Source organism: Leopardus geoffroyi, chromosome B1 (genome assembly GCF_018350155.1).
Source record: "Leopardus geoffroyi isolate Oge1 chromosome B1, O.geoffroyi_Oge1_pat1.0, whole genome shotgun sequence".
NCBI lineage: Eukaryota > Metazoa > Chordata > Mammalia > Carnivora > Felidae > Leopardus > Leopardus geoffroyi.
The window spans coordinates 95,899,680-95,924,252 of NC_059327.1; the positions used below are offsets into that span (position 1 = coordinate 95,899,680).

General features: G+C 44.4%; 1 protein-coding gene across 18 annotated transcripts in view; it reads right to left on the reverse strand.

Moving 5' to 3' along the window:
* The window catches only part of JADE1 (jade family PHD finger 1), a 59,488-nt gene that overhangs the window by 9,399 nt on the left and 25,516 nt on the right, over nt 1-24,573 (reverse strand). For 9 of the 18 annotated variants that reach the window (XM_045467606.1, XM_045467648.1, XM_045467625.1 and 6 more), the window contains exons 3-9: nt 20,963-21,048; nt 17,823-17,980; nt 15,696-15,883; nt 12,913-13,124; nt 9,045-9,212; nt 7,600-7,716; nt 3,531-4,052 (exon numbers count right to left, since the gene is read on the reverse strand). In XM_045467606.1, the coding sequence (XP_045323562.1) occupies nt 3,531-4,052; nt 7,600-7,716; nt 9,045-9,212; nt 12,913-13,124; nt 15,696-15,883; nt 17,823-17,980; nt 20,963-21,048 (1,451 nt within the window). Of the gene's footprint in view, nt 1-1,570; nt 4,053-7,599; nt 7,717-9,044; nt 9,213-12,912; nt 13,125-15,695; nt 15,884-17,822; nt 17,981-20,578; nt 20,622-20,962; nt 21,049-24,573 lie in introns of those variants that run through there. The other 9 variants (XM_045467666.1, XM_045467657.1, XM_045467672.1 and 6 more) reach the window with 3 other exon arrangements.

The window sequence follows — 24,573 nt, forward strand, 5'->3', positions numbered from 1 at the left end:
TCCTAGGAGCAGATAAGAATCCTCTTCTTTTCAAGTCAGAGGTACAGCCAAGATAACTTCCATTTCCCTTACTCAAAATTATGCATGAAAACAGAGTATCCAAACTTCACATATTATTTAAATTCAATTTTGGTAGCTTCAACCACTACCCCCAGGAAAGGCTTCCACCCTGGCTAAGTGGGCAAATTCTACTTCTTTTCCCCATGATCTCTGATGAGAAACCTCTTCCTATAACCCCAAAAAACTAAGGCCAGGGTGGATTTTCAATGGAACAAATCAGCCCATGAATAACCCAGGCCTAGCTGACCACATTTAGAACAGCGAGCGCCCTGAACTTTTTTTCCCTCCCTTATGCACAGAACACTCCTCACACAGCTTCCATCAGCAGTCCCTGTAGTAGAGCTGAACCGAGGCTCTATCCTCAAAACATACCCTGCACGTGGCCTTTCCTGTGCACTACTCAACTAAGTGTCCTCCCCTGCTGACCAAAAAAAAAGCCAGTTCATGGGTGCATTCTCCCTCACACCATGTTAAACCAGAGTCCGGCTTTCCCCAAAAGCGGTGGTTCTCAAAAAGAAACACGTGAGGACCCTAAAACACAGAATGCTGGCCCCTACCCCATTTCTGGAGTCAGAGGTGGGATCCAAAACTTGGCACTTCTGTGAGGTGTCCAGGGAATGTTGCTGCTGGCTGGGGCCCACACTCTGAGAACCACTGCCCTCGGGAATCCAAGAATGGTTTCAAGGGGTTTTCTTCAATGCCAAAACACTCCTTGCAACACTAAAGCTTAACATGCCTTTCATCCAGGGATAACTAGAACCTCTACCAGATTTTCAAAGGTGATCATTCCACTGTGTTGAGTAGGATAGCCTCCCAGGGGCTGGCTCTTTCTGATGACCCAGCCACAAGTGCACAGGCAGTACGTCTTTATCTGAGCACGTACTCATTTACGGATGTTTACTGCATCTTTTAAAAGATGTCTAGGGGAAAGGAACCCCACCAGAGTGAGTGGCAGCCTCAGGAACTTGACATAGCCACAGACTACACATCAGCAATGGTGTCTTCTTAAAGATGTTGGTTCTCAAACCCTCCTAAAATCCACTCCTGCCACCTTTCTGATCCAGAATTGTACCCAGGTGTGCAATGCCCCAAGGTGTGTATTTGCAAAAAAGAGCTATTACCATTATCAGTTATCAGTGGTTTACATTTCTAATGAAGTCTACTTATTTGTCAGTTTGGTATTGACCACAGCCTTGATCACAGACTCGTGTATTCTTGGATTCTGCATACCTGCTGTGAACTACTGTGTGAATTAGAAATCCAACTTAATTGAAACACAAAGTAATTTGTTATTTGTTCTGGTTACCCCTGCCCTGATAAGCCTTTGGCTGACATATACTTGTTTATAATTACAAAGAACTGTGCAGCTCTCAGGAGCACAGCAAATATTTCAATTTTTAAAACCCAGAAAACATATTTTTCATTATAATAAGCCCATTTAAAACTGACACTAAATTCCCTAAGATCTCTTAAGCTTTTAATAAAGTAAATGTAAGTAATGCCACACACACACACAAAAATCCTGATTTATTCCCTGTTTCTCATACATCATTGGTATCATTCTACTTAAAACCAACAGTGATGACTTCAAAAAAAAATGTTTAGAATTGAATTATAAGTGCATGTTAATCTGAGTAACTTAAGTACAGAAAAGAGTTAGTACACCACAAGCATTTTCTACACTTTTATTTTGTGGTGATTGTGAGACAAACACAGTCCAAACATTTAGACTTCTCGTCCTCCCTCCTGAGGACTATCTGACTCCATAGCTCATGCACCCCAAGTACAGCAGTTGTCAGGCTGGGATAATATAATGGCTTCTCACCAGGATTCCAGTTTATCCTTCTGAATCCCTTTCTCAGCTCTTAACAAAAACGCCACACACACAATGTGGTCGAGGCGAGGTCTTCTTTACACTCACCACCAGGGGGGGCACGGCAGCACAAAAGCCTCACAAACCCTCCAGCGCTTCACGCCTGCCTCTCCTGCTCGGCCTCTGCCTGAATCTGGAATCCTAACTTGGTCATGGAAGGGGTGTTACGACAGCTGGTCCTTGGGCACTCAAGTCTCGTACTAGAAGGATCTCTAATGAACACTTAATACTTTTGCTCCTCTGCCGTCTAGAACAGGGCCATGCAGGTCTCTGTGAGATCTGGATCTTTGGCTTAATACTGCTCCTTTTTTTTCCCTATTCCTTGCCTACACTCTCATATTTCAAATCATCTACGTGTCAGATCCTCTCCCAGGCAGATGAATCACACCCTGCTAATAAGTGAGGTGCTTGGGGGAGATGCGTTAACCATTTCAGGCCACTTGGGTGCCTTTCAGTGCAGGATGCTTCAGGCCAGAGAGCCTCAGTCCCATCTCCTCTGCACTAATGAATTCAACAGTAGCTGGCAGTCAGGGGAGATGACGCAGAAGATGCTCTAAGATGTATCCCCAATTAGCAAGTCTCAGAGACTACCTACAGGGAGCAGGAGGCCCTGGAGGGAAGAGAGCCCATTCCTAATTATTCCAGTAGCAGGAAGGGAGGTCCAGACTGGGACTCCAAAGGTAATGGAGAACTGGGGAGGCACAAAACAGCAAACAGTTGAGGGAAGTGCCATCAGCTGAGGCTCCAGGCAGCCAACAGCCACTACGTTCAGCAATCCAGTAGTGTGATAAACTAAGTGTCCTGAGCATTACAAGGGGCTCCTCAGACAGATCAGATACCCCTATGCACCAGGTACCCCACCCCACACCTGCACAGACACACCGCATAGACACACATGGGCATGGACACACGAGCAGACACGCACAACATACAGACACTGCCTCAGTGATGACTTAGCACCTCGTTGCCAGGAGTAACCTCTGGAACAGATATGCACGTGTATATAAGATCATGCACACATATCAGCACCCACAGCCTGCTCTCCTCCGTGACATTACCGGAATGTCCCTGTGAATCAGCCAAGAAATGAAGGTGGGCCAGAGAGGCGGTGCTTCGCTCTCCTTGATGAGCCCGTCACAAGCACCCAGTGTTTCCCCAGGTTGAACAAGAGAGCTCTCTACTTCTGTCCGCCCCCACCACGAATTAAATCCACCTGGTTTTCTTTTCTAACTCCATTTGCAAACAATTCTGAGCCAATCCTTTGGTCATTTTCCCTGGGGCTCAGTTCCCGCTAGTACTGGAATGAAAGGCGGAGGGGACACACCCCATGTGATCTTACAGAAGAACAATAAGGATTAATAGGAAAGTGTTTTAAAAATAAATCACAGAGAAGCTCCCCACTCTGTGGCAGTCTTACACATATGTACAATGAGTTTACCGGCCCATAAGTATATTGAACCAACACAACCTCATGCTGCAGTATGTACAAGGGTCTGAGAGTAAATGAACTGGCTACCATTCCTTGCTCTGGGCGAGCAGCCGCCTCTTTGCAATCTTCTTTTCTAAGTCACTACAAGGTGTCAGTGTCAATCATTACCCTCTCCAGGTCCTGCCGCAGATGAGTGAACAGCTGCAGCCTCCTAAACAAGACATCCTGCTCCCGCTTCGCTAGATTGTCCTCTTCGTCTTTCTTTGGAGTGATCAAGGGCTTATTGAAGTTGACCTTCCTCTTCAACTTCCAGTACTGGTACAGGAAATCCACTACTTCCTCAGGCAGCCGCAGGGCCCTGGCAACATCCAGCAGGTTGACGAAGGTGTAGAACTCATCTTCCAGCTGCTGCAGCTTCTGCTTACGGACACTCACCCGGTGGGCCTCTTCTTGATTCTGCTCAAGGCTGGCAAAAGGCTCCAGCGGATTCCGAGGGGAACACTCAGAGGCCCCATTCTCCTGAGTGGCCCCCTCACCGAGGCTCTCCTCGGGTTTTCTATGTGAGCTGTGCTTCGGGCAGTAGGACTTGAACTTGACTTCATCGTTCTCCGCCAAGATGGTCTTCATCTCCAGGCCCCGGTCGAAAGCACAGGTCACGTGAAAGGCTGTGCGGCAGTTCTTCACAGAGCACTGGTAAGAACAGAGAAGGAGAGAAGAGACCGTTATGGAGTGACGGGGCTGAAGCCCCTCCAAGCCAAGCACCCCCCATGTGTGCGCGCACACGCGCACACACAGACAGGAAGAGCAGCACCTCGAACACGTGCCGGGGCAGGACATTCTATCTGGATCAACCCTGGTACACCGAGTCATATTTTAAGTAAGGTAAGGCTTGGGATTTAAAGGGACTCTTTAGGTGAAAGGTTTAGTGAACCAACCCTTCGGCTGAAAGGTTTGGTGAACCAACCCAACTCCCCAGAAAGGTAACTGCATCCAAAGCGCCTCTAAAAGCAGACACAATTATACAAAGGCCACACACAAACAAAGGTGGTCTGGCACTCAGATTATATTTAAAAAGAACATGTGCTCAACATGCAGAGTAAACTTTGAAACATTAATTGGTGTTCCTAGATTTGAACTATTTTAAAAGTGTGCTTATATTAAAAGGTTGAAAAAGAATCTCTTCAGGAAGAATGACTGCTTGTCAGAGTTTTTAAAGGAACGTGAATCCTCATTCTCACTCCCAGCCGAGAAGAGCCCAACACAAGTGGAAAAATAAATGCTACAGTTCCTCCAAGCAGCCAAGGGCTGCTCACGTCTGAGAAGAATGAATGAAACAACTCCTGGACGAGCAGGAAAGAAAAGGAGAAAAGAGAATCCAGCACAGGAAGGCAGATGAGAAAAGGTCTCCTCACCCGTGAAGAAGCTCCAGCATATGCAGAAGGCTCCAGGGACCAGCGCAGGCCCTGCACGGAGACCAGTGTGCGCAGGGACTGGTAGTACCAGCTACTCCCAGCGTCACGTGTGCCTGACTGCTGAGCAGCAGAACCATGAAGGACCTGCTTCCTGTGGGTCACAGGGAGGTCGACCTAGAGACCAGGCACCACCCAGCCATGCCTTCCTCCTCACTGAACACCTTCCCTCTCACTGCCTGCTCAGGGCTATAATTTAGTGCCTTGATTCAGATGGCAAGCCAGAAGCCCAGCAGGAGGAAAATCATTAACTTCTCCCCATCTGATCTTGCTGGGCGAATCCCTGGAAGGAGGTTCCTTGTGGTGACTAAAGCCAGTCCCTCAAAAGCAACACTGTATTGTCTGAGGCCAAGTGATCCCCGGGCACACCAGGGCTGCAGAGAGGAGCAGAACCCAGTGGCCCAAGGCCAGCCTGAAAAGCTTAATTAAACTCATTCAACAGACCCCAAATCCCAGAACCACAAATGGCAGAGGCTTGAGTTGGGGTTTTTTTTCCCTCATCATTTCGGTATTTAAGAGGTGACTCATTGCCAGCCATGATTTCTTCCATTTTTATAAAGTCTCTTATACCCACAAGTACAGAAAATCCAGCTCCCTTCACCATTCCCATTACAAACACTTATAGCATATGAACTAACATAAATCTGTTAATTTTACCTATAAATAACCTCAATTCCAAGAAATGTGTGAAATCAGCTTTAGTGGCAGAACACACACATACACACCTGGCCACTATCATCAACATACAAAGTGCTCCTCCCTTCTAGCGCGCAGCCAAGCGGGAAGTCAAAGTGGGAACAGATGACTGAGACGCTATCTGGGTCTGGCTTAACCTACCCCTAACCCAGCGCTCGGACCTTAAAGAGGAATGAGCTGCAGCGGAATATTTATACAGGACTTTGTAAAGGCGCCAAATGGCCTTCCTCTGGGTTTTCCTATTCAGGTTGACTCAGCAAACAGATGTTACAGAAACATAAACCAGAGCCTCCACAGCTGCAGACATTTCGGAGAGGAATTCTTTAATAAAAATCATTCTATTCTGTGAAGATATGAAAAATCATCAACCTTAGTTGGCCTCTTTTTCAAGCTAATGTTCTGGGAAAAAGAGGTCAGTGGCAACAAAAAAAAAGTCATTTTATCGTTCTCTCTTCAAAAGGGAAACAAAGGTCTCATTTACCCACCTCTCACAAACATCAGTTCAGGACGTGGATAGGTGTGCTCAGGAAAGGGCATAAATTTTATCCTCGGAAGCACATCAGGTAACATGGAAGGAAACAACTTCCATTTCCCTCGGTCTGCCTCTGCTTGTGTCCTGCAAGTGTTCACGTGGGTATGTCTATACAAAACACACTCACAGGGTTCTAATGCTTGTTTTTCATTCTGAGGCTTTTTAAAAATTTTTTCTTCCATTTTCTCCCAAAAGGCCAGAGGGTGTTTGTCATGTTTTAAACAGATTCTATTCACATGCAAAACCCTGCACTATTTTCAAGGTCTGCAGCCAAATCCCACCAGCTATCTCATGCCTCACCCTCTGAATATTCGTTACATTCTGGATTCTCGAACTCCAGTGGAGGTGATAATGAAGAAAAGTAGAAATACTAGGCTTACAAAATGAAAAAGTTTTAAAGCCTCCAGTCAGTAGATAACTTTACTGAAACAAGATTTACCAGCCAAAATACAAAATGATTTTGCCCCATGAGGTCATTTCTTCAAAACCTAAGACTGGCAGTTTGTATCTGTGCTGATCTGTTGTGTTTTCTACATCAACAGAGAAACCACTACTCCTAGAATGTGTCACTGAGACCGGTGGCCCTGAGCTGGACTTTCTTCCCAGAGGAAGAGCTAGACTTGACCTTGAGAGCCAAAGCCACATACACCATTTGAAGACCTTGGCGGAAACAGCATCTTGGTCATCTTAAGTCATGACTCTAAAGGCCAATAATAACATGAGCCCCAGAAGTCAATTTCTCAAGCAGAATTTTAGAAAACATGAAGAAGTAGCACACCATTTACATTCTCTCCATAATCCTACCTAAAGATTTTCTACATTTGTCTGTGTGTGGACATGGAATATGCAAGCAAAACTTTTAACATTATTGCTTCTTCCCCCCAGACACACACACTCCATCCCACACATCCCAGGTGCCAGGAAGAATTAGATGTCCAACCTGTACTCAGATAACACTTCTGCAAACAACACCTGGTGCAGCACCTCATGGGTGTCCCACTACCCAGTTGGTGCTCCAAAGAATCTTCTCTAACAAACGCTAAAGTTATTATTATTAGCACAGCAAGCTGATTTGGAATAGTGCACATCTAAGGTCTCAGGCACCCCATGTGTGCACCAAAACTCACAGAGCTGGTCTGCCACCAGCCGCATTAAGTGCAGGTGGGAAGGTGGCCAACCCTCCAGTGTCAAGAATGGTTCTTCCCTGAAGAATGGTTCTTCCCTGCCTGTGTAAAGAGCTGCAATGCCGGGCTTGGGGCAGAAAGGTAGAAACCAGAAATGAACTGACTTGCCGTACAGCTCAGGTGGACTTCTGACTTGCTCTGTGATTGTTACAGCTAAGGTTCTGGTTACGCTGGACACAATTCGCCAGCTAAAGGTGTTTATACCCCGCTGGAATCACTCCTCAGCAGACTCAGAAGGGCTGGGAGAACCTTGCCCTGCTTTCTGGATTCTAGTTCCATGACCAAATCCTCTAAGAGTTCACACAGCCCTCCCTCGTCCAGCTCCAGAACAGAGCCATCATAACTGAGAGGATTACCTGTATGGAGGCCCCAAACTTCTCATTGCAGAGGCTACACACCAGCGCCCACCGACTGCTGGGGATGTGAGACACCTTCGTGATGGGTTCCATCTTCTCGGGGCTGCCAATGCTCACCTACAGGCCCAAGGAATAGCAAGACAGGGTAGCAGAGGCCATCAGACCAACAAGGACTGAGCATGGACAATAGAAACTTAAAGATCTTGTTTACATGCAGACCTCCTACCTGATAGCGACAAGGGGCAGGCATGCATGCACTCTCCTATGACAGGAAAACCCCTACTTTAAAGCATCTGGACAGGTCAGGGGCCAGCTCTGGTCCAGTAGCAGTAGAGAGTGGAGAGCCCAGAGCACATGGCCCGTGCCCCATGCCCTCCATGCATGGGGGTAGGGGGAGAGGGAGGAAGGGGAGTTCAATTGACATACATGTCCCTATTTATAAAAACACTCAGATAACCAATAATATTCACTTCTCACCTGAGTGTCTGACAGCAAAGACAGTTATGTATCAGGACAGAACTATCTAATATACCTCTGGCCCACAATGAAGTGGTAAAGACTGAAAATCTTAATTTAAATAGTTTGTGAACAATGGAGTAAAGTAAATATAAACTAATTTTAGTACCTCTCTCACTGAAGAATACCATTCTCTTCAATCAGAAAAGATTATTACATTCAAAGTGGAAAATTACCAAGATAAATAAGGTATCCTCTCTGCATTCAGCCTGGATCACTGAACTGCATAGCTGTTAATACCAAACCGTGAGATCCAGTTGTACCAAAACCCAAGTCATGAAACTACAATCCAAATCATCCCCAGATAATTTTCCTCAGGAGGAAAAATGCACCCAAAATCACACACCAAAAGAAATGCTGAAATCTGAATCACAAATGATATTCTCATAGTGAGCCATGCAAATTAAATTAGTCAAGGTCTGGGACTTGAAATAAATTAGATCAGACCTAAAATTAAAAAGGTTGAGGCTAAGTAAAAATTTTAGTAAAAATCACAGAAATGTGACCTACAGCAGTGGCTCTTTAACCATGCTACATGGCTCCCCAGGCCAAACGAAAGAGGTAGTGCTGATCCCTGGGGAAGGACACAGTGGCACCCAGGCCAAAGTTAGGCCACACTGCAGGTCCACTCCCGGGAACATGTATCAGCAGTGGGTTGGCCACGACACAGTTCTGAAGTGAAGTCTGAACACCACCAACTGAGAGTCCAAATCACTGCTGCTTCCAGTTAACATTCCCACAATATATACCATGACAAGATGACAATACACTTGAGATTCAGCTTGGGGGGCAGGGGGGAGACAGCAATTAAAAGCTGTCTTTTTACTCATTAGCTACAATACCCCTTATTTATGAACAGTTCCCCACTCCCGTGCCCAGCTAAAAACCAGTACCTCCTGAGCTAAGCTACTAGTAAGAACCACACCTACCTCAGGGATCCACAGAGCACAGCTGACATGGACCCATTTGGTGCCACTGCGGGTAGGCTTCATAGCTCCGCCTTTCTTGGGACACAGCAAACACTTTGGCTGAACCCCTAGGGCACATGTCCGGCATAGCCAACTACCCTCTGGGACCTTGAGGATTCCATAACAGGCCTGTGAAGCCATTCCCCAAGGAAAACAGAGAAAGAAGGTAGATTTACTTTTCCCCATATACCTATTAATTTAAAAACACCTAGGATGATTTTAACAGAAGTACTCCCAGGTCCACCTAGCTGGAGACCCTCTCCCTTCAGCAAAAATGCCAGGCAGCCTGACAGCAGCAGCCAGGAGGTATCTGGGACAACACATACTCATTTACCAGGGGACAGTCCTGAAAACACCTGGAGGACAAAAAAGTTTATAGAAATTCTGCTTTGCTGTGTGGCTAGAGGCACCTATCTACACACACCAAATTTTTAAATAATGGGCAGCAAATTCTTGAAACACTTCACAAGGCTAACTGATAGGAAGCTATTCCTCCTCTGATTTGCTGATGTGGGTGGGATACAAAGTGAGGGGAAAATGCACAAAGCAGTTGAGTCTCTGAGAGCGGTTCAATGAGACAGCCTCAGAAATAAGAATGGGGTGGGGGTGGGGGGGGGCCTGGGTGGCCACTGTCAATACAGACTACTGGAAAAAAAATTTTTAATAGAACTAAAAGATACTATTAAGGTTTCAAATACTTAAAAAAAAAAAAAAAGTCTGTATCAGGCATTCTAGAGAAAGTCCCATTTGAAGAGATTTTTATTTTTATTTTATTTTTACTGCAAAATCAAGTCTAAGCTAAATTAAAAGATTAAGTACGGTATTCCTTAAAGAGAAGTCTGGAAGAACATGTCAAAAGGAAGATGAAGTAGATGTTAAGGAAAAGAGATAATGTGGCAACCAACTCTTGTTGGTTTCGGCTCAGGTCATGATCTCATGGTTCCTGAGATTAAGCCCTGTATGTGGCTCTGCACTGACAGTGCAAAGCCTGCTTGGGATTCCCTGTTTCTCTCTCTCTGCCCTTCCCCACTTCCATGCTGTCTCTCAAATAAATAAACAAACTTAAAAAAAAAAAAAAAAAAAGAAAGAAAGAAAAATGAACTAAGGAACATCCACATTCTCACAGCTCAGCAAACTCTACTCACTAGACTCTATCACTCTCCCAAGTGAACACAACAGGCACAGAAAAATGAGACACTGAAGACAGATAATTTGGTCTCTTTACCTGATATTTTTTTTTTTTTTTTTTTTTAGTTTTATTTATTTGAGGGAGAGAAAGGGAGAGTACGAGTGGGGGAGAGGCAAAGAGTGAGAATCCTACAAGGCTCGATCCCACAAACCAAGAGTTCATGACCTGAGCTGAGATCAAGAGTCAGACACTTAACCAAAGGAGCCACCAGGTACCTCTAGCTGATATTTAAAATAAAGCCTGCATTGCACAAAATGACAAAATTGAACAAGATAGCCTGAACTGCTGAAATCAAGGATTTTACAACTAAAGTCATTAAGATGGTTCAAAAGAAAAGGTAAATGTTAAATAAGTGAAGACACAAAACCAGGATGGTACCAGGAGCACATTCAGAACCTTTAAATATACCAAATTGTTCAGAACTTTATCCTTAAATGACCCAGAAGTCAGAAAGCCGAGAGTCACAGTAACATAGCTCCGATCCTCCAGACAGGAAAAACACAGCCACTATGCAATGTGAATATCCAGGACGCAGAAAGGAAACCACAAGCATGAGGAGCAAAGTTAAGTAACACCAAGATTGGAGCTTAGGAGCACTAAGCCGGTGCCATGAGTAAGCCACTGTCAACACAGACTTACTGGAAAAAAAATTTTTAATAGAACTAAAAGATACTATTAAGGTTTCAAATACTAAAAAAAAAAGAAAGAAAAAAAGAGAAAGAAAAAAAGTCTGTATCAGGCATTCTAGAGAAAGTCACATTTGAAATGAGATTTTTTTTTTTTTTCTGGAAAATCAAATCTAAGCTAAATTAAAAGATTATGTACAGTATGCCTTAAAAAGAAGTCTGGAAGAAAACATCAAAAGGAAGGTGAAGTAGATGTTAAGGAAAAGAGACATGACGTAAGGAACAGAGGACTGGGCACAGGTGTGGGGGGTCTGGAGTCCTGAGTCCCAGTCCCAACTCTATCACTAAACCATAGTGGGATCCTGGACAACCCATCTGACATCAGTGAATTCATTTATACAACAGGGCGTTCAACTAGTTTTCAAACAGAACCCTTATTTTCAAACAAAATTCTCAGGAAAAAAAAAATAAGTAAAATGGTATGAAAAATACTGAAACATCATCCAAGTAAATAACACCAGCAACAAAAAGGCAACATCCGTAGTCACAATCATCTTGACACAATAAAACCACTGCAAGAATTCTGCCATCTCAAGGAAATTTCCCAGATAATCTGAAAACCTAGAGCTACAAGGTGACTTGTAATACAACTAAAGCAGAGACTGTGGCCTCACGTCTCCCTGTCAGGATGAGCTGACAAGAGGCCACCAGTAGTGACATCTCCAGGCAGAGAGGAAGCCCACGAGGAAGACCTACTATAAAGAAAATGATGAAGAAGAATTTCACAGAACAAATTGGATTCTTCTTTCTGAGAGGTCACCCAAGGACCTATTGTACACGAGTCTCGCTTTTAGGTTTGTTTTAAATCTCAACATCAATAGATGACAGACAACCCTTTAAATCCTAAAAGTATATATAAACATGTGTCCCCACAGAAATCTAAATTAGTTCATTATTGCATTAAGTAATAAATAAGAGAGAAGAGCGTCAGCTGTCACAAGCTTTTAAAATCACCCAGTGCCTATCCTTACTGAAGCCAAAGGATTTACCTTTCTGTGGATGGTGGCAAGCAATGACCAGATGCCAACTGGCATCAGGAAGGACAGGAAAAAAAGTTTAAGAAAAGGGACCTCTTTGTTCTTCTTCAATATCACAGTTTACATACTACCACACGTTACCAAGTGTTATGGGTTGAACTGTGTCCCAAACAGATATATTGAAGTCCTAAACCCAGTCCCTCAGAATGTGACCTATTTGGAAACAGGGTCCTAACAGATGTCATCTGTTAAGATGAGGTCAGAGGTGAGCCCCTAATCCATCAGGGCTGGTGTTCTTAGAAGATGGCTATGTGTGAAGACAGACACACAAGGAGGACACCATATGGAAACAAAAGCAGAGACCAGAACTATGCAGCTGTAAACCAAAAAATAGGTGTTAGCAAACCACCAGAAGCCAGGCACAGGCAAGGAAGGATTCCCCTACAAGTTTGAGGGAACATGGCCCTGTCAACATACCTTAATTCAGACTTCCCACCTTCAGAATTGCAAAATCGTAAATAAATGTCTGTTGTTTTAAGCCACCCAGTCCTGTGGTATTTTGTTATGGCAGCCTAACAAACTAATAATAGCAAACTAACCACCTTTTAGGTATTGCTCTCCACCCCCCACAGTGTTAATATCTAAACTCAGGTGGGAAGGGCAGAGGGGGCTCATATATTCTTTTTAAGTAAACCTCACTTCTATGGATAGAAATAAAAACAGGTGAGGGAAGGAGGATTCCCATAAAGGATCGTATTCTTCCAGTTGTAAAAAAAAAAAAAAAAAAGTACAGGAAATACTTCAAACATTATAAGAACCAATTAGAAAAAAGAGACATCGTCCATAGGGCACACTTCTTTAACTCACTAAGGACAGCAGGAAAATATACTCTATGTGGTAGAAGACCTCTGGCCTCCCTGGTGGCAGATGAGCTCACATCCCAGGTGGCTCCTTTCTGGGCCTCGCTGCCCACATACCTGGTGCACACAGATGTTGCATTTGTCACAGAACACCATCTCATTGCCGTCCTCACCATCAGGTGACTGGCAGACATCACAGACAACATCTTCATCATATTCAATCCCCAGGCCTTCTTCGGTCTCTATGGCATGATTCATATTGTCATAGCATCGCTGTTCAAATTCCTCCAGGACCCTCTCCATGGTGTATTCATCTAACTCAGGCATTCCTGAAGGAAAAATGCCACGAGAACATTTTAATACATCTATATTAATAAACATTACAGTAAGACAGTACTAATGACAGTATTAATATATTTATATTTATTATACATCGTCTTATAACTAAATCCATCCTGAGTGTCCCATTTTCTACTGAAGAAGGCCTCTCAGACTGTTCAAGGAAGGATCTTCAAATTAAAAGGCAGACACAACCTTCCATGCAACAGTTTGTTACCTATGGACAGGTGCTGAAAATGTAATGTTGTAAGAAGAAAAGCAAAAGATAAATCCCAAAAGGGTTTAAGGATATTAAATACGTATATTGTTAGATTATCATTTCATTACAACATTATAAACCACAAGTAACATGGAAGGGACTTCAAAACCATGACCATATATAAGAGTTCGGGTATTTTCTGAAAAACATTCTTTCTTGCTACTTAAAATGTTGCTCTGAGAACAGATTTCACTGTGAGCACACAAATGTTTTTAACTGGTTTATCCCTCCTCACTCTCTGAATTTACAAAGTTGAGATGCATAGTTAATCAGACACATGAAAGACAGAAACACAAGGAATGTCTGAAGCAAAGGAAACAGCTCATTGTGAATCAAATAAAATGCATTCTTATGCAAGAATGACCAAAAATAAATTTCAAGTGGTTATCATGGTTATAGGAGTGGTGGAAGAAAATAAGTCTTATCTCACTTGTGGAGATATTCCAAACTTCCTACAATGAAAATACTCATGCAGAAAGAAAAAACAGGTTAGACTAAAAATACTCTAAAAGAACATGTAAGTGGCAAGAAAAAACAGAAATGTTATTAGAGCCAGTAACTTTTATGCACTCTTGATAAATATAAAACCATCAAATTAACACTTTAAGTTTTTAAAAATCTGAAGAACACATTAGAGCTGACACTGTGATAAGCTCTAAGCACATTCAAAAAAGTCACCTAGCACCCAGCTATCACCTCATACCCTAATTACTGATAAGTTACTTGCCTGCATGGCCAGGGCACTCATATCTCAATTCCTCCTACCAGTTTTGAAACTACCAGTGGCTTTGAAAATACAATCCTATGCTCCATAATTATTTCTTACCATTACAAAGAACAATAAAAATAAAACAAACATCTTTAAGCATATGTTCAATTTACGTTACAACCACATACATAATCTGCCTTGCCGGAAGTATTCCACACTACCATTCAATCTGATGAGTTAGGCCAGGCTCATTACTTAAACCACCTCCAAAGCCGCCAGGGTCTCTGGCTGTACCCCTCTGCCTTAAGACGGGACATCTAGCCAGTCAAGTGCATTACACTGGTCTTTACACAGCTACTACAAACCACAACTTTATAATCTTTGAAGCTGGAACTGAATGGTATTCTGTCCAAGGGAGCTCTGAACACTTATGAACAGACTGTGTAAAAGAGCCTCCTGGCTTGCTAATACCCTGGCTACTGAAACCTAAAAGCAGGGACCTTTGGAGATGGTGATATACTCTGTCAAACAACTTTCCCAGCTCAGTCTGCACCACTGCTCCCATGCCACAGCCTGGTGAGCAGCATGGCAGCAAAACAACTGGTATGTGCCAGGCCCTGTGCTAGGTTCAGCGACTGACTGATACAACACAAAAGCAGTCTTTGTCCCTCAGGGCTTTCAAATCTACCATCGAATACTCTGTAAATATCTACTGTGTGCCAGACAGCCACCAAACACCTCTCTCCCACCCAGGTCCCACAGCACAAGTTCCAATTAATCCTTGCAGTCTCTCACACAGAGCCCAGACTTGACCTCAGTGGTCCTGCTCATCACGACACTTCAGGAAGCCCTTGGCAATCAGAGGTGGCATGTGAGATGAAACCCATGTGCCATCCTGGTCTTGACACTGGGACGTGCCAGCATATGAGGTACAGAAGCTCCAAGCTGTACACACACACAAAAAGATCAATTTATAGAAAATAAACCATAATGGGCAAAGCGCTCAACTAAGGCGGGGGCTTCACGGAAGGAGAGCCTGGACAGAGGTGAACAGGGAAAGGGAAAAGCACTCCAGGTTTGGAGGACTCAAGGAGAATCACGGAAGTGAGAAACACAAGAGGTGTGTTAGAAAACAGTGAGCCTGGCTAGAGTGGTGTTTAATATGAGAAACAATAGGCCAGAGCTGAGGAAAGGATCTGAATGACATTGCGGTGGGAGGGGGCGGGGAACACAGCAGGAAACTTTGTAGACCAGACCCTCCTGTCATCTTGGGGAAGTCACTTCATTTCTCTGGGCTTCAGTTCCCTTGAGGTAAATAAGTGAGGGGGTGGATCAGGGCAGAGATGGGGAATCCTGCCTCCACACCCACGGACAACATCCCTCATCAATCCCACCACTCTGTCTACCAGCCGCCCACAGACATGTGCCATAGCCAGACAAGCTGATCTCCAAAAAAGAGCCCACGATTCTGAGACTAAAGCTATGATGAAGCTGCCTTCACCAGGATATGAGCTTCTACTACTCACCCAGATGTCTAAAATTCTTCTCTATTCATCATTCATTAATAAAACAATACAACCCATGGTCTCTCACCCATCTCCTTAAATTCCTCATTGGTCAGTTCCAGCCATGCAGCATCCATGTCGTTGAGGTCGTAACGACACACACTGTCAGCCAGCGTCCGGATATCAACATAGCCCAACTCTGGAGGCTCGGAGCCCGGTGAGACAATGTATTTCTTGGGCCTGATGAACATGAGGGATTTCTCTTCAGACACGACCCTAGTTAACAAGAAAACAAGGCAGCCACGTTACCCTTCCTGCCACATGAAAGGAATTCATCACAAGGCCCAAAGCTTGCTTCCACTTCCAACGCCCTAAACCCCAGGTTCTCACCAGACAAAGTGGCTTAAAACGTCACTGCTAATTAACATCACTGTTAATAAAACTAAGTAGAAGTATCATTTAAGCCCCCAAAATGGAAAAAGATACAAGTGAAAAAACACTAAAAAGTCCTCAAAACCAGCTTTACCAGCTTTTTCCAACTGGCTTCCCAGGATCCCACATGCCCTGAGCCTTCATCTAGGACAGCAGTTGCTCTGCTGGCAACACCTCAACACCAACCTAACTTGCGAGAGTTTAGGATAAAAATCACTTTCCACCAATCAGGCCTGACCACCCTGCTGAAGGCCCAGCACTAGGTTCAGGCAGGACAATGCATGGCAGAACACCGCAGAGCCAAGGGGACAAACCCATCACCTCTAATCTTAAAAATAAAACTAGCCCTTGTCCATTACTAATCAGTCTAAGAATCTAAGAGGCCTAGCCAAGTGGGGGACTCTCCCAACATACACTCAGGATCTCCTTATAACTGCCAACCTCCCCCAACCTGTTAACACCCACAGAAGAGCTTTCCACCATACCCCACTCAAAAGAAATGACACAAGACCCAATCACCCCCAACATGGAATGAAGGGCCTTCTCTTCCTAAAGACAAAGGCCCAGCATCAGAGCCCCACACGCCCACCACATCAGCAGTTTGTGTCAGCATCAACAAGCTGCCCAAGGAGTGTCCAAAGTATTTTCATCAACCTTACAATTACCAGAGCGATTTTATCTATGTGACACTCAGGCAAACCAAAGGTTGTTATTTCTCCTACTCAACTAAGAGCAAGGTTTTAACTAAAAACTCCAGAAGCTGTGGTACCACATACTTCTCTGATGCTGGGCTCCTCTATCCACGCCCCCCTCCGCCCCCCCAAAAAAAAGGATTCATAGAGGAATTCCTGAATTCCTGGATTGGGACTGCCAGCAGTCAAACAGTCGGGATTGTGCCCCAGATGCAGATTCTAAGGCAAATGCAGTGTTTATCTTGCAGAGCCCAGTTTAACATTCCACTCCACAGGCTAGAAGTCCAGCCTACAGGGGCATCTGATTGGTCATTTAAGCCTGCATATTTATGTGGACATTTGTCACAGATCCAAAACAATGATCATCAGCAACAGTGAACGAGTCCACTTCACAAGGCAGGCGGCTGAGTGACAACACAGCAGAGAAACCAGGTGCTAGTTGAGCACAGAGGCCCTGAATCCTCTCTCCCTGTGAGGAACCTCCAGTCAGCTGAGCAAGACAGCGAAGAAGAAATGAGCAAACTGGTCCTTTATGCAGAGGCAAGTCATCAAGGACCCAGACCCTCAACACCCTTAAGGGGAAAAGTACTTTGTAAGCAAATCCAAAGGAAGCCCAGCAAGAACAACTGGGCAAAGTTCAGCCATAGGAGAATTCATCAAATACAGCCCTCCCCTTAAGCTCCCCTTCCACCTAACCCCGACCTGGCAGGCCTCCTCTCCAGAGGTGCAGTCAATCCCTGCAATATCCAAGAAGCCAGGCCCTCACTCCTCTCCAGAGTGAAGAGGATCTGGAGGTAGGTGAGGGACAAGTGGAGGAATAAAAGTTTTCCCTCCACCAATCAGTTCCCAAAATGTCTTGGAATTTGCCCTCCTCTCATGAAAGTACAGCCAGCACCTTCCCAAGACAGCTGGAATGTGTAGTCTGGAGGCCCATGGTCCTCAAAAATCACTACTCTATGGACCTAAAATGTGTTTCTACACATTTCTATTGCCACTTGAGGCCTCATCACTTCACTAACTGAAACACTGCTCTTCTCAGGCACCTGGATGTCAGGGCAGAAAAGCAACGGCAGGTGGAGAGGCACGTCTACCTGGCCACAGGCTGAGGGATGGTCCCAGGGCTCACGGGCACCTGGACTCCTTTCTCCCACTCCTGTCTCCAGGGATCTGCCAACACATAGTACTCATCTGGGTTCAGCTGATAGGAGTCATGCAACTTCATAGCGGTGATCAGGTCTGTCCTAAACACCTGTAAAGAGAGAGAAAGGGTCACTGACATTTGATACTTGCATTTTTATTCAGAGTGCTGGCAGCTGCAGGGTAACCATGGAGCTGCTGCATAATAAGGTCACTGTATCAGCAGAGACCCAGTCTGACTGACGACCGGAAGCCCTCAGTGGGCCACAGCCTTGGCCTCTCAGGCTTGGGGGCAGCACGGCTCACACTACCCTCTCACTTCCTCATCAACTCCACAAGCCTGAGGTGTCTCTGACAAGCAACAGAGAAACCTCGTTGTCCTCCCCTGAGAAATCTCATGAACTCTCAATTCCAAAGACTGCTGCTGAAAACACACACCTAAAAATCTGTGGAAGGAGGCATTTCACTCAAGGGTGCTCTTTTGGTAGATGTTTAAGAAATAAAACTCCACTAACCACTTAACACTTCAAGCCAAAACCTAGAACCACCAGGGCCTCCTCTTCTATACTCAGACTGCAGCCACCCAGCTCCTGCCTCCCAGGACACTAGGGCTCATGGCAAGGTGGCTGGGGAGTCAGGCCCTGGTTGGCAGGTGCCAACGCAGAAGTACAGGCTAGAAAAATATGGGAGAGAATTGGGGACAGACCAATGGGGTCAAGTCAGAAAGGGGGCTTGTAAAGAACATGTTTACACACCTTTACCTGATGTAACTTCTACAAAGGAAGCAACATTAGTGGGGAAAGCAGAGGAGGGAAGGAGAGTAAAAGAAAGAAGCAAGCAAGCTACTATACTCTCTCTTCACCTGGCCAAAATCAGACCCACAAAACTCAAAAGTATCGCTGTACTGAGGGAGCAAAGTGGCACCGGCATGCCTGCTCCTCCTGACTGGGGACACGGCAGGAGCACAGCCACGGCCTCGTCCTCCATCCTCAGTCCACTGGTGTCTCAGGGCTACATAAGGAAGCTCCAACCCTGGCATCAGCACCAGCCCAAAGTTGTATTTGGCACAAAGCAAGCCTGCATCCGTAAGCTACACTCTGTTTACACAAGTCACAATGCTGAACTCTCTCTTCTTGGGACAGTGAGTTCTTTCTTACGCTGCTAAGCACAGTTCACATTATATGCCTGCTAATAGGTCCATTTGTTTTTCCTGGTGGCTTTTCAGACTGGTGATCACTTTAATAAACTTCACCATAGTCAGACCACCGTCTGAGGCAGTGTCTGAATAAAAAGGCCATTTCTCCAGGCTGCCATCTCTCAACACCGACTTTTCACCAGTATGCCATTTCTTGTTTCTAACGTTCCAGAAAAAAGGAAGAACCTGGCTGTGCAGCCTCCACAAAAGCACAACTAAGATCAGGTTCCCCGACAGCCCTGAGCCACCTGACGCACTGGTCTGCACAGGACCTTGATCATCCGTGCCATCCTCACCCCCAAAGAGGAAAAGTCCTTGAAAACAAAAATCACAGGAAGCAAGTCAGTTAAAACAGACATTCCAACTACAACTTACAAGTAATAAATAAGGGAGTTTGCCAAAGAAGGAAAAATCAAACTGAAGCAACAGGATGAGAACAGGATGGCCCACCATTCCTTTACTAAAAGACTCAGAGGAGGACGCCAAAAACTGAAAGAGATGCCCTAAATGAATTTCCAAGCCTCTGGCAGAGTTCAGAGTTAGTGCTAACCTAAATATAAAGTAGTCTGAACTAACTGCTGAACTCAGAGAACTTTAGGAAAAAAATCAGAAACAAAACCGGGGTCAGGGACAAGACCAGTGCCATCCATGCTGCTCAGCCCCATCTCACTGCCTGGTGCTCAGCACGCCCAGTACCAGCTTCCCTATTCGAGTCACCCTGTATTTTTACCCTCAAGTGACAGTACAGTGGTTGTGGAGGCAGCACAGAGAATTGAAGAAATAAAGGCAGGCAGAGCCACTCCAATACCTCAGAAAAGGAGGGGAGCACTACAGGTTCAAAATGACAAAGGCCTGGAATAATCAAGGCAATAAAATGGCCACCTGCCCATGAAGGTTTGATCTAATGTCTCCTGGGATGACTTTTAAAGGATATAAAGTACATTTCCTCATGGAGAATGTTATTCCACAACTAAAAATTCCTACACTGCTCAACACAGTGTCCCCCAACACTTCCATTACAGTCAGAGAAAATGAAGTACCTGGTGGAATGCAGGCCTCTGCTCTGAAGCTACAGGATGAGGTGGTCTTTGGAGTCATCCCGTGAAAGACGCAGCACAAAACAAGGGGCTGAACCAAAGGCTCTCTTCCCCACAACCTGCCCACCTGAAAACCGTGACAAACTAAAATGCCCTTTCTTCAATCATTTAAATCCTCAGAGCCTGGCAGAGGTTGTCAAAGAAAACATATCTCAGGACTGGTAGAAGGCCCTAATCAACAAAGGCCAGCAGAGAAATGCACCTAAAAGCAATTGTAAATAAAGAGACAATAGAGAACAGGTAGGTAGGTAGGTAGGTAGGCAGGCAGACAGATAACAAAACGTGGGGGAGTAGGGAAATAGAAGAAACAAATTGAAAAAGAAGGGGGAAAAGCCTTAAGCGTAATCGCCAAAACAAAACTCCCAGAATTACAATGGGTTGTTGCCAAATAAGCCACAAATTCATGGCCAAAACTAACTTGAGGCTGGCAGTGACTGGCAGCAGCCGAACCCGCTGATCTCCTGGCCAGAGGAAAAGTTGTTGGGAGCCAGCGAAGATGAAACAGAAAAGGAAAAAAAGAATATAATTAATAGTAATAGCTAACATTTACTACTGAGCACTTTTAAGTGCTTAGTATGTATTAATGTCTGTGTATTAACCCACTTAATCCTCACAAGAATCCTCTGAGGCAAACACCTGTGTTATCCCCATCTTACAAATTTGGAAACTGAGGCACAAAGAAGTTAGATAACTTGCCCATGATTGCAGAGGCATCAATTTCAACCAACCAGGTGTGTGCCAATCATATGTTCTCATGCACACATGTAGGACATGCACAATCACACCATCACTCAGGAAATACCTCTGAAGGTTTTCGATCTTCATGTCTGGAGCACGAACCTCTCCTGTGCTGAGATCGGGAATTCTGTGACCAAGTAGTTGAGAGGCCTAAAGACAAATAAATATCCAAAGAGGAACAATTAAGAGCACACAAATCACTGTGCGTTCACAGGGGTTTTTTAAACCAAATTTGGCAAGGCTCACCTCAGCACCTCCCCCATGACTCGATGCTCCTCCAATCCCAGTACTTACTTAAACCACTCACTTTCCAGAGCAGGCCTAACAAGCTTGCTCTGGTTCTCACTGTGTATCCCAGGTACAGCCCACAGGAGGGAAGGCCTTTTAAGAGCATCATGCATGTGGAGCCTTCATCTGTAAGCCTGCATTTCTTATGAGGTTCAATGTCTCACGTTGGTAAATACAAATTGAGAAACATTGGAGTTTTCAGTAAACTTTTCTAAATGCTAAGATCATTATGTTCAATCCTAATGCCACCCACCAAAACTTAAAAAGAAAGAATCTTGACTCCACAAATATAAAAACTTAGCATGCCCTAGAACAGGAAAAGTTCCAAGACTGCAATAGACTAGGGGCTATGGCCAAATAACCTTAAAATTGCCTACTCCCCTTTCCCAAGAAAAGGCCAACTGGCTCTTTTCTGTGCATTTCTTCCACATTTCTAAATAACTAATGGTCTGTTATCCAGCATCTCCCCCACCAAGCCACAAAATCTGGAAACCCTACCAGGGCACCCATGTCTCCTAACTGCCGCCATGTCTGAGTTCCTCTCAGGCCTGAAGACCTCTCTATAGCAACAACTCCATCCTGCTTCAGATGCTCCCTCCACCCAGGTGGCAATTCTCTTGCCTGGTGTCCACTTTGTCTTCTATGCATCCCGTAAATATTAGTGTTCCTCCTTCCTGTTCCGAGTGCTCTCCCCAAGGAGCACTCACCCCTGCCCTCTCACTCAGTCTTATCCAGTGCACCCAGGAAACTGTCAGACTTGCATTCCCACACTCACCTCCGTCCCAAGCTCCAGGTCCATGTTCACCTTCAGATAAGACACAAAGCTCCGGGTTCCTTAGATCAGCCAACTCAGCGCGACAAAAACTGGACTCAACGTTTTGCCCAAACCTCTTATTCCTCTTGTGTTTCTACTTTGATGAATACCACTATCATTTCTATTAGAATTCAGAAACCTAAGAGTCATTCTAGACTCTCCTCACTCAGGACACATCCAATCAATGGCCAACTTATATTCAATGCAACTACCCAATACCTCAGAATCCCAGCCTCTTTTCTCACCACCTCCACCTCTGCCTCCTGTCACTTGTTTTATGGTCAACTGCAGTGGCCTCCTGTTTGTGGGTACCATATCACCACCAGAGCTCCCAAACATCCCTCACAACCACCTGCAGTGGGTGTCTAACTACCTACTCACCTCTACCCTGAACACACACTGTACTGTTTCCCAGAAATTAACAACCCCCCCACCCTGCAAATAAAAGCCCGAGCCTGAGGGAGTTGCATTCTACCAGCAAAACCACTTGCCACTCAAACAGGAAGCTCTTATCTCCATGGATTCCAGAGACAAGGAACAAGAGAATCAAAGCACCCTTAAGACCTTGGAGACATCAAGAAATAGATTCTGTACATAAGCCTATCATCAGATTTGCAATGACCAAAACTAAACGAGATTTCCAAACTCCTCTCTGACAGGGAAGATGTGGGCACTACCCCTGATCACCAGTTCTGAAGGCTGCTACTGGGTCAACTGACTGTTGTTAGGTTAGCAGAATTAGATTTCCTACAGGTGGTCCTACCATACTGTTCAGTAAATATTTTAGAAAAACTCTTCCTTAAAAAAAAAAGTATACCTCTTTAGACTCCAATGAGTAAGAATGTTTCACTCCCACACTGAAAGAAAGATTCTGGGCACAAACAGGGGTGCGAACCCAACTTGCAGAAGTTCTAAATCTGGTCATCAGTGGAAAAAGGAAAGGCAGAAGCCAAGTGAGGAACCTGGAGAGAAAGGCAGGTGGCTCTCATCGTTAAGCCCCTTTTCACCATGTGGTACTGCAGGCCACCCTCCGGCCAGCCCACAGGCTGGAAGAGACAAGGAAGAGTGATAGCAACTCTAGAAAGATGCTCAGGGGTTGGAGAAAGATGCAGGGAAGAAAAGGCATAGGCCCTTTCCTTTGAGTTACTACGAGAAGGGTTACAAATGATAAGAAAACTAGAAATTTTAAAAGAAATCACTCCACCGCTATACTTTAAAAATGAACATGGAGTGAGGGGAAGTGAGTCTTACAGTCAAATACTTACACAGTTAAAGCAGAAACGGCAAACTTGCTCATTTTTAGTTTTTGTGACACTCTTGCCTCTTCTAGGGGATCTGTCAGAGTCCCTCCCAGGTAGTTTCCAAGGTTCCCAGGAAGTGTACAGCTTTGCTAGCCAAGAACACACTCCAAGTAATGGCAGTCACTTAGACATTTTTCTAGGGCTGTTTCTATATTCTTGAAAAAATCATCTGTGCCACATTTGCTTTCAAAATCATGTACCCAAAGATGCTACAAAATTGGGTATCTGATAGTATTATTATCCAAGAGAAACTCTGGTGTACCCAGAAATAATCTGTTTCTCTTCCTTTTAATTTACCTAATGAAAAAAGAGAAAACATAATCTATTACACGCACTTTGCAGAAAGGGAAAGACTAGGGAAAAGGTAAAATTTCAATTATAACTGACAAAATGGAGGTTTATAAATAAAAGTCAAAAACCAGTAATCAACCAAGTATCTACCAACAAACTGAATGAGTGAACAGTGGTATCCATACAATTTATTATCCAAATTACGGTATATCCATACAATGGAGTATTACCCAGCAATAAAAAAAATGAGATGTTGATACATGTAACATGAATTAACTTTGGAATAAATGTAGAATGAAAGAATCCAGACAAAAAGAGTACATACTGCATTATTCCATTTACATAAAACTCTGGAAGACAGAAACTAATCTGTAAAAACAGAAAGTAGATCAGAGGTTGACTAGGGAAAAAAGAGGGAAGGATTATCTTGAGTGTAATGATTTCAAGGGTATAAACATTTCAAAATGTATCAAAGTGTATACTTTAAATGTATGCACAAAAAAAAAAGGGATGGTTTTCTATCATCCAGTAACAGTAAAGGAAAAGATAATGCTCCATTTTACTTTACACAGGTGGTTGTACATAAAACCTAGATTTCCCTGCTGAACCAGGTGAGAATCTGACGAGGGAACTAGAAGGCCCTTCCATGTCCAGCAGCGGTATTTGTTCCTGGTGATCTCTGTCTGGTTTACTTGCTTTCAAGCACTGTGTCAAGAGACATCAGGAACAAGACACAGATGGCTATTTACAACATACACCACACCTAAGTTGGTGTTGTGCACACAGCAGATTCTCAAAAAAATTTTAAGAGGAAAAAAATATAGTGTTGCTGAGGACAGTCATGCTCAGTAAGAATCACCACCACTGTTAACTCAAGAACTGAAGGTGACAAGCACCAAGAATATACCCATTTTACCTATTAGAAGATACACTTTAAAAAAGAAAAAAAAAAAGATATGCTTTTGTGCTCTAGGAAAACAA